Source organism: Rattus norvegicus, chromosome 13 (genome assembly GCF_021556685.1).
Source record: "Rattus norvegicus strain SHRSP/BbbUtx chromosome 13, alternate assembly SHRSP_T2T, whole genome shotgun sequence".
Taxonomy (NCBI): domain Eukaryota; kingdom Metazoa; phylum Chordata; class Mammalia; order Rodentia; family Muridae; genus Rattus; species Rattus norvegicus.
The window spans coordinates 41685001-41695675 of NC_141546.1; the positions used below are offsets into that span (position 1 = coordinate 41685001).

General features: G+C 49.6%; 1 protein-coding gene across 2 annotated transcripts in view; it reads right to left on the reverse strand.

Moving 5' to 3' along the window:
- Positions 1-4576, reverse strand: part of Tmem163 (transmembrane protein 163) — a 174197-nt gene extending 169621 nt beyond the window's left edge. The window contains exon 1 of one of the 2 annotated variants that reach the window (XM_087581154.1): positions 3921-4576. In XM_087581154.1, coding sequence (XP_087437280.1) covers positions 3921-4119 — 199 coding nt within the window. In that variant the 5' untranslated portion in view covers positions 4120-4576. 2 annotated transcript variants of the gene reach the window in all.
- Positions 4577-10675: the final 6099 nt, after the last annotated feature.

A 10675-nucleotide genomic window follows, 5' to 3' on the forward strand; every position in this document is an offset into this window, starting at 1 on the left:
GCTGGGCAGCGTTTATTTCTCCTTCCAGAGCTGGCTGGTTTCAACAGCACACCTGGTCCTGACCACACCTAGGGGTGCTTCCCCTGGCCTCTCCCCACTAGGACCAACAGAGAGATTCAGGTGTCAGCCATAGGGGGCCGGATCACCTGCTGCAGTGGCTTCTGGGTTTTCTGAGCCAGTAGGACTGGAGGTCCTGCCCTAGATCTGACTTTCCTTGTGGCTCCCCTGTGAGATTGTAAAATTGAGGAGAGGGGGGAAAAGCATAAAGTCATTGTAATGGAAACGCTGTCCAAAAGAGGAAGGACTTTCCTCTTCCCGTGCAACTGTGCTAGCTCTTCATTTCCTTTCTAAAGATGCAGCTGAGGTGCCCGGGTGGTGCCTGGGTGGGTAAAGTACTTGCTGCACAAACATGAGAACGTGAGTTCAAGCTGCAGAACCTATATAAGCCCCCAGGACTGGGGCATGTGCCTGGGTTCCTGGAAGCTCGCTGGCCAGCTAGTGGAATGAAGCAGTTTGGGATCACTGAGAGATTCTGTCCCCAAAATAAGATGACAACACTTGAGGACTGACACTTGAGGTTATCCCTGACCTCCACACATGTATACCCATGCACACACAAACAACATTTACAGAGATAGATGTATGCAGGGTTAATGATCTCTCCTCCTCCAAGGGAAGTAGAATGGGAAAGACACGCAAGGGCTCAGCTCAGAAATGACTAGAGATCTCCACACCGGCTCTTCTGCATCCACGCCAAATGCTTGCACGTGCTCACAAGCCACGGGAATGTGGAGGAATGGTGAGGGTTCAGAAAGCAGCATCAAACAGGCAGGAGCCATGCAGAACAGCCCAAGAGAAACTAAGACAGGGCTCAGGTCCCTGTGCAGTGTCTCGGCATCGCCACCCAACAGCTGGCTTCCATGGTGGAATTTTAACCTAAATTAAATCTCATAATGTGGATCTGACAATACCAAGAGACAGATCAACATAGTATAAAGGCAGGGCCAAACATCTGTGAAGATGCTATTTCTTAGTAGTCTGAACTATTTCTCATCGATTTCTCCTGGCCCAGAATTTGATGTGTAGCCCAGGCTGGCTATGGGCTCTCAGTGATCCTTCTTCAGCGTCTGTTTCCCAAGCGCTGGTGTTCTAAGGCCTGAGTCACCACACCAGGCCACTGAGCTTTAATTCTCTGCAGAAAGGTTGTTGTTGTTGTTTGTTTGTTTGCTTGCTTTGCTTTGTCTTTAAGATGGACAGCTAAAAGAAAGAGCTAAATAAAGCCATAACTCTGTAAGGTGGGGCCACAGCCTAAGGTTTGGGACAAAAATAGAGAAATAGATATTTAAAAGGGGAAGAAGAAAGCCTGAAGATTAATTGGCCTCCTCCCTCCATGTGTGTGTGTGTGTCTGTCTGTCTGTCTGTCTGTATATGTGTGTGTGTCTGTCTGTCTGTATATATATGTGTGTGTGTGTGTCTGTCTGTCTGTATATGTGTGTGTCTGTCTGTCTGTATGTATGTATATGTGTGTGTGTCTGTCTGTCTGTATCTGTGTGTGTGTGTCTGTATATATGTGTGTCTGTCTGTCTGTCTGTATATATATATGTGTGTGTGTGTCTGTATATGTGTGTGTCTGTCTGTCTGTCTGTATATATATATATGCGTGTGTGTGTGTGTGTGTGTGTGTGTGTGCCTGCTTCCTGAACCACAGACTCAATCAGCTCTTACATCGATGATGGAACATTCTAAGCTAACTGGAATTCTGGGAAATAGTCCATTTCACTTCTAAGAAGAAAATGTCTCCAAAATTCCAAGCCACTAGGTTATAAAGCGACTCTCCTTTGGGAATCAGAAGCAATCTGCCTCAGGGTTCTACCACCTTGGAAGGAAGTCCTACACACACACACACACATACACACACACACACACACACAATAGTGTGGAAGGTAGATGGGTAGCTAGCATGCCCATCCCCCACACCCTGTAGGGACTGGGCCTAGAAGAAAGCCACTGTATGCAAGGAGAGGAGGAGACCAAGGAGTTTTCCTCTTCCCCAGTACCTGGATGTCACAACCATGAGCCATTCCCAAGAGACAGCAAAAAAATGGATATGGGTAAGATAAAATAACACAAACATACAAAATATTACAACCAATCGCCCAGGCAGTCTTCTGGGTCTTCATTTATCGTTAACTCTTTCTTCGCAGCCAGGAATGGGTGGAACAAAAGAAATGTCACAGCGACTTTCAGCTAGCTCAAAATGGCATGGAACCCTGGGTTCTGTGGAAGACACGATCCATCCAAACAGAGAGGTCGTGTGTTATATGCAGGCATCCACACAGCAGTGGTTTATGAACAGTGAATGCGTTCAGGAGACGACATAATAGAAACTGAAGTTCATTTGAGCACTGACAGAAAACCTAAAGAATGTATTCAGAAGAGGTTTTTGTTTTGTTTTTGTTTTCACTTAACACTGAAGCATGGCCTCTGGATATTACTAAATATCAATTCATCCTAGTATGGGTTTCTTGTCTGTCCTTGTGCAGGGGTGGGGAGAGACTGATCGGCGCTTACAGATAATCCGCAGTGCTACAGAATTAAGCCCAACCCGGGTATCCGTCTTGTCTTTCTTCAATGTGAAATGTTTAAATCTTGCGAGGCAAAGGTAATTCTCACACCCCAAAATTAAAGTGGGAGGTTTTTCTGGCTTTCTGATGATGCCATCCACTCTCCCGTCTCCAGGGCTATCGAGTCTGTGGGAACAGGGAAAGGACCTGCAACACGGGTGCAGAACTCGTTCCAAGCTGGAGCGGCTCCAGTTCCCCGCACAGCATCTCTGCTGTTCTCTGGGAAATCTGTTTCCATGTTTCGCACGCTACAATTCGGAATCTCTAAGGAAGAGATCCTGTATCCCGACGCGAAACCGGAATATAAAGATGTTCAGGAGGTACTAAGAATAGGACAGAAACCTGCTAGAACTAAAATAATATAAGCACTCTACAGTCGACGGATGAAAGCTTCCAAGAAAACGGGGTGGTGGGGGGGATGAATAGAGGTGAACAGAGCCGGGTGCCTGGGAAAAGGCTGGGCTGCAGACCGCCAGCAACGGTTTCAGCGGAACCGTTGATAATTTTCGAGGGGTCCAATTCGGAAGCAGCAAGAAAGAGGAAAGGTGTAGGTAGATGCGGTCGTCTCCGCAAAGAATCCAAGCTGAAGGCCACTAGAGCAGAATGGAGAGGGAAAGGCAGGCGGGATGAATGAGGGAGCCCTAGCGTTCGATGCAGCCCGCTAAGGAGACAGTGACTGTGGGCGGGAGGTGGAGATGGCTGCCGGGCAATGATCGGGGTCCAAGACCAGCGTCCAAGGAAGGACTCAGAGCTGGACACATGCTCTCCAGGAAATAACAGCTTTGGGAACCATCTGTGTTAGTGCCAGACCCCAAACATCCCAACATTTCTGCCAGCATTTCACACTACGGGGCGGTGACCGCTGTGACCCAGGAACCAGGGAGCGTAGGGCCCGGGAGAGTCCAGAGGCTAAGGGAACCCTAGCTGTCACCCTAACCGGTGCTCCGCCACTAACCCAGGGGGGAAAAAAAAACTTTCCGGGGTGATTGGCAGGGCTCGCACAGCGGGATGGGTTGAAACCCAAGTCTCCCAGCCCAGAGAGGAATCCCGTGGTCCCCTATAAGACACCAAGAACCCGATCTGCAAACTTTTCCTGCGAGTACGAGAGGGGGCTGGCCTAGGCACCGGCCGGGAACGGGAAACTGAAAGGGTTTCTCGGGAGGCGCTGCCGCCCAACCCTCATGGATCCCGAAAGGTGGAACTGTCGCCTCCGCTCTTCGCACCAAGCTCCGCATATAGGGGACAGGTGGCTTCAGAGGGGCGGAGAGGAAGGAGCTCGGGGCGGTGGCAGCTCACCTCGGTCCTCAAACCCGTCGCTGAACTGGCCGCTCTCGCTGATCCGCGGCTGCCGCTCCTCGTCCGGCTGCATAGAGGAGCTCAGAGGAGCCGGGTTGGGGGCGGGGGCGGCGGTCGAGGGCGCGTGGCCCCGCGGTGGCGGCCGCGGGACTCCAGGGCCAGGGGGGCTGCGGCGCTCGCTGCCCGGGGCCCGCTCCATGGTGCCGGGGCTGCAGATCCTCCCCGAGGCGAAGCGGACCACGATGGAGACACGGGTCCGAAGTGCCAGGGACCGAGGGCGCGGAGAAAGAGCTTCACCCGGACCGCGGTGAGCGGCAGGTCCGCCGCTAGCTCAGCGTGTGGCGGAGGCTGGGGCCGCGCTGTCGCCGCTGCGCTCCGCCCCCGGGGGCAGGTGCGGGCGGCAGGGACCCGCCCCGAGGCGCTGAGCCCGGGCACCGGGATCGATGCACCCAGGCGGGTGGAGAGGGAGGGCCTCAGAAGGTCCAAAGCCCGCGGAAGCTGAGGGACTGTTAGGGGGCGTGGAGACCAGCCTGCGGCTTGCGCAGGGCTGGGTGAGGGCGTGACGGAGGACGCGCCCCCCACTCACTTCTCGGATTGGTGCCCAGGAGGGACCCCTCCACCCTAATTGCTCTGCAGTCTTCGGAACCTATGGCCGCGCGTGGGCAGGAGAGAGGGCACCGCAGCTCATCCGGCCTTTTTCTCTCCCGGAACCACACCGGCTACAGGGACTACACCTTGTCCCCGCCTGCCCAAGCTGGTATCAGGATTCACCTGTCCCCAGGCCTTTGGATCTCCTGCCCTTAAGCGGCTTTAGCTCTCTTCTCAGTTTCTCTCCTGCACCAACTTAGATTGAGGTATTGCTGGAACCGTGGCTCTCCCTCCCCCGCCCCCATTGCGACCATCCCTGGGCCTTTCTATCCATCTGTCACCAGATCATTTCCCTCTCTAAGCATCCAAGATCGGTCCCTCTAGAAGACTCCTCTGCTACGGGTGCTCACGCACCCCTATTCTTCACCTCTGACCCTGCCAACTTCCCACACTTGCACGGTGGGTCTGGACTCCCAAGCGAAGCCGCAACTTTGTCCCAGGATCCACTGGGGAAGACCCACGGGCAAACCGGCCGCCTAACAAATTGGAGACACCTTTGATGGCATTTACATCCTAGCTCTAGAAAGTCTAGATTTTGTCAATAGGTTGATATTAGTCTCTAAATTTAATCTGAGTACTCTAACATGCCAATTCCTTCATTTAAAGGAATCCGCCCTGTTTTCTTTCGACAGTAACCGGTTGGTTTCCTTTCTGGATTCCGTTTTGCCAGGGACCCTAGAAGTCAGGACAAGATTTAAATGTCTCTGCGGGGTTCCGGAGATAAGAAGGGGGTCTTAATCTGTTGAGATCAGATCAGAGTGATCCCGACTCCCTTCTTACTGGGTTTTCTGATTTGTTTGGTTTTTAAACAATAATTTCAGCTATGAACTGAAAGTGTCAAACTAGGTCATTTCAACAGCCCCCTTTTTTTTCCCTCTAAAGAAAATGAAATTTTCAACAGCCCCTTCTTTTCTCTGAAGAAAATGAAACGCCATGTTCACTGGGCTTAACACACACACACACACACACACACACACACACACACACACACACACACACACACTTGCAGTTTCTACCATTGATCCTGTTGCTGTTCTCACTAACAGACAATGCTTCACATCACAGAGCCCTCCATCCTCTCACATCCTGGATTTGGAGTTTATTTTTTGTTTTTTTTTGTTTTTTTTTTTTGTTTTCCTTTTTCTTTCTCTTTTTTGTTCCAGGTTATCCCACTGTCTGCCCTCTCAACGGTTCTCAAAGAATCGCCCCAAGAACAAAAATATCCAGGCCCTGAGCACTGTAGAGGTCGATGTCACAGAGTGCGACAGGCTTGTCGGATACATTAACGCCAGAGGCTTTTAGACTTCATCCCTCCTTATATTCTGCTTTTTGAAAATTATACTTTCTTTTTCACGGTGGTACTGGGGACAGGAGCAGAGGAGCTTAGCACAGGGTTTAGCGCAGATCTACATCCCCACCTCTAATCTGTCTGTGCGTCTTTTTGTTGGTTATTCAATTGTTCTTGAGGTCTGGCTAAAAGTCTTGAAACATGCCCCTCTCTCAGACATCTTCCCTCTCTGCGGGTGCTACACTCGCGCGTGCTCCCCATGCGCGCGCACACACACATACTCGGGCGGGGGCTGGGGGTTCGGGGGTAGCAGACTCTCTAAAAGAAAAGCATCATTGTTCTGATTCCACACTTGGTTTTGTATCCAGAGCATCCACACATGTAAATGTGCAGGTGAGCAAACAAGGGTTCATCTTGTTTGGTACCGGAGCAAAGTCAGTTCTTTGGAGGGAAGGAAGAGGGTTCAGAAGCAAGAGGTGTCACAAGCTTCTCTTGCCTTTTATGCTCCAGCTCCCGCAGAACAAGCCCCTGTCTATTCACTGGAAGATTATTTTAGCTGCGTCCTTGCAGGGAGACCATGTGCTGGGCACCTTGCTAAATGTTTCATAGGCATTCCTCCCGGTTCAGCAACCGCACAATTCGCAGCACTTCCACCCCCTAGGGGACACTGTGGGGAAGTGCAGGTGCTTTCTTTGAGGCCACCCCAGCTTAGTAGGGGGATCGATACCTAAGCCCAGCTGCATCTTCCATTCTGTGAGACTGTGCTTCGAATCACATTAGGATTTTTACGTGTTTCTATGCGAACATGGGATATGTTGATATATTTGGATATTCACAAAATCTTCCGGCAATACAATTAGTATGTAAGTCTAGGGAAAACGGAACTTTTCTCCTTTTGGGAAATCAGGACACTGAAAGTGGTTCCACTCACCACGTGAGTCAGCAGTCAGCATATCTGTGTCAATCCTGTGTATAACTGCTACGTGCTAAGGAATTCCATGTGTGCTTGTGAGCTTTTTTTTTTTTTTTTTTTTTTTTTTTTTTTTTTTGGTTCTTTTCTTTCGGAGCTGGGGACCGAACCCAGGGCCTTGTGCTTCCTAGGTTAGCGCTCTACCACTGAGCTAAATCCCCAGCCCCGCTTGTGAGCTTTTAAAACACTAAGAAAAACATAATGCTAATAATGTTCTAGAGACTGGTCATCCCCCTGCTCCTAATCCACAAGTAGATACAGACGTTGAGTCCCGCTGGTTTCTCGTACAGTCCTGAGTGGTCGTTTATCTTGGCAAATGCACATTAATTATGTATGTGTGGTGCTACTTTTATCCCTCTGCTATCTTACAGATCGTTATATTGATTTTAGAACCAGAGACATATGTATCAGACACAGATTCATCTCATAGTCACAGCAGTGAGTGGTCCTAAAGAACTGTTGAGAAGGAGAGGGAAGTGAGGTGGGGGCTGGAACAATGGTTCTTAACATGTGGGTCACGACCCTTTGGAGAATTGAAGAACTCCTTCAGGGGGTCGCCTAAGACCATCAGAAAATGTAGATATTTATATTACGATTTATAACAATATCAAAATTACAGTTGTGACATAACAATAGAAATAATTTGATGGTTGGGGGCCATTGTGCTAGAGACATGGCTCTTGCCTAGGACCAGAATTCAGTTCTCAGCCTCCACGATGGGCATCTCACAGCCATTGAAACCCCAGCTCCAGGGGACCCAGTGCCCTCCTCTGGCCTCTGAGCACACTCGGACTCAAGTGCACATACCCACACACAAGCGCACGCGCGCACACACACACACACACACACACACACACACACACAATTAAAATAATAAAGTAACCTTTTTAAAGGAGTTTTTAAGGGAGAAAAATCATTTCACCAAGACGCTTCTAAGGAGGCATGGCATGAATGAACCACAGAAGAGGAGGCATTAAGAAAGATAAGACTAGCATATAAAGACATTCATGATAAGAGTTTCCATCTTATGCAAACTAAAACCAAAGACCTAAAGTCGTCTTTATTTTAGTTCAGACAGGATATCACGTGGCCAAGACTGGCCTGGAATTCTCTATGTAACTGAGGATAACTTTGAATTCCCATCTCTGCTTCTACCTTTCAGGTACTGGCATTGCAGACATACACCCCAGCACCCGGCTTATGGCATTCTAAAGATCAAACTTCATGTCCAGGGCCTTTCGCATGCTAGACAAGCATTCTACCGAGCCAGCTAACCACCCAGACGATCTCTTTATGTTTTGTATAAACTCAAGCAACACTGGAGACCATGTACCCTGGAAAATAAGAACTCCAGGGCTGGGGGCTGGGGGATCGAGCTGTGCAAGACTGGAGCGTCCATGCTGGTGCTGAAGTCGACCTCAGCAGCATCTGCAGGGAGGACCCTGGGGTCTCCTGAAACGCAGCTTACAAACAGTACAGGCACTGGTGAGAGTTACATTTATAAACTCTCAAAAAAAATGGAAAAAATACAAACTAGGTCATGACTACAGAACACTTAGATGTGACATGTTTATGAGATCCGTTACTTACTTTTAGAGGTTTTTGTATTGAAGCATTCAGCTGTCGGCCCTCCACACCCACGTGCTGGGTACTGGTGTATTCAGCTCACCACAGGTCACAGTACTGAAACTGCCCCTCTCTCCCTCTCCCTCTCCCTCTCCCTCCCCCTCTCCCTCTCCCTCTCCCTCCCCCTCTCCCTCTCTCTCACTTCCCCTCACCCCGTGTGTGTGTGTGTGTGTGTGTGTGTGTGTGTGTGTGTGTGTGTAGGCCAGAGAGGACACTCTCATACCCTGCTCCTTGGACACTACCTACTTCATTTTTTTCCTGTATGACAGGGTCTTCACTGGCCTCACCAAAGAGGGCTAGACTCGATCCACATGTCTTCCCCTGTCCAGTGCGTGCTATCCAGACAGTTTTTAAAGCCCTGGTTCTAAGGATGGGATTCGGTACTTACAAAGGGTGCAGACTGAGCTCTCTGCCCAGCCCAGACAATTTTTTTCTCTTCCGGGTTCCTAAACAACACAGCTTAACCACCATTTGCGTAACGTTAACTTTATCATGAACATGGTGGTTGGTTAACTCAACACAACCTCAAATCGCGTGGAAAGAGTTTCAGTGAAGGACTGTGGTTCTCAGCTAGATCCGCGTGGGTCACGACCCCTTTGCGGGTCATCTATCAGAGTCCCTGTGTGTTATACGTTCACGTTACTATTCATAACAGTAGTAAAATTACAGTTATGAAGTGGCAACAAATTCATTTTATGGCGGGGGGTCACCCCAATATGAGGAACTGTACTAAAGGGTCACAGCATTGGGAAGGTTGAGAACCGTGGGCATAGATCTTGTTGGCCTGTGGGGGATTACTGTAGTTCATTGACCTGGAAAGCCCCAGCCCATGGTAAGTGGCATCATTCCCTAGTTTGGAATCCTGGACTGTATAAGAAGAATGAGTTGAACAGAGGAGGAAATGAGAGGCCAAACCAGGACTCATCCTCTTTCTGCTTTTACAACGGATGCAACTAGCTGTTTCAAACCCCTGCTGCCTTGACTCTCCCACAGCAGTGGGCTAGGGCCTGGAATTGTGAGCTGAAGGAAAATTCTTCCTCCCCTAAGTTCTTTTTACCAGGCTGTTTTGTCAGAGCCAAAGGGAATGAAACTAAGACACTGAGTAGCCCAGCGATGTTTAAAGTATACAGGAGGAGGTACACCATTGCACGGAAATACATTGTTTCATAGAAGGGATTTTAATGTTGTGTGTAAGAGTCCTGGAACCAGTCCCCCTTACACACCACAGGGCAACTGTGCTGTAAGATATCCAAAAAGAACACGGAGCAGGGGTTAAAGGCACTTGCTGCCAAGCCTGACAAACCTGAGTTTGATCCCCACATCCCACATGGAAGGAGAGAACCAACTCCCTCAAGTTGTCCTCTGACCCCTACATAGGTGCTATGGCACACAGGCACCGCACACGCAAGTGAGTTAGGAAAAAGAATCCATGGTGAATTCTTAAAAGCACAGGATGTGTTGCTTACTTTGCTTCTGCTGTGACAAAATAACATGGTGATAGCAACTTATGCAGGGAAGGGTTTATTTGGCCTTAGGGTTCTAGAGTGTGAGACTCCATGACGGCAGGGACCACAGGATAAAAGGTGGCAAGCGAGGAGGCTATGCAGCAAGCTGAGAAGTCACATCCTTTGTGGCAGGAAGACATGAAGTACAGGGAGTGGCGGGAAGGCAGGCACGAAGAAGAGTGAGCACAGGCCTGGAAGTGGTGGGTGTTGTTGTGTTTTATAAAGAGCCAGGGGCATGCATTGTAGAGCTCAGTATGGTGAGGTGGGAGGGGCCCTGAGGCTGGCCCATGCTGAGGCATCCCTTCCCCCTGAGGGACCAGCCATATGACAGGTATAGCGTAGAATAGAGTTTATTTAGGGCATGGGAAGAGGAGTTGAGAAGGGAGTAGAGGCAGAGAAGGACAGAAAAAGAGAGAGAGAGAGAGAGAGAGAGAGAGAGAGAGAGAGAGAGAAGAAAAAGAAGAAGGAGCAGGAGGAGGAGCAGGAGGAAGAGGAGGAGGAAGAGGAAGAAGAGGTAGAGGGAGAAGAAGAGGAAGAGGGAGAGGAAGAGGAGGAAGAGGAAGAAGAGGAAGAGGAAGAGGAAGAAGAGGAAGAGGAGGAAGAAGAGGAAGAGGAAGAAGAGGAAGAGGGAGAAGAAGAAGAGAAAGAGGTAGAAGAGGAAGAGGTAGAAGAGGAAGAGGAAGAGGAAGAAGAGAAAGAGGTAGAAGAGGAAGAGGAA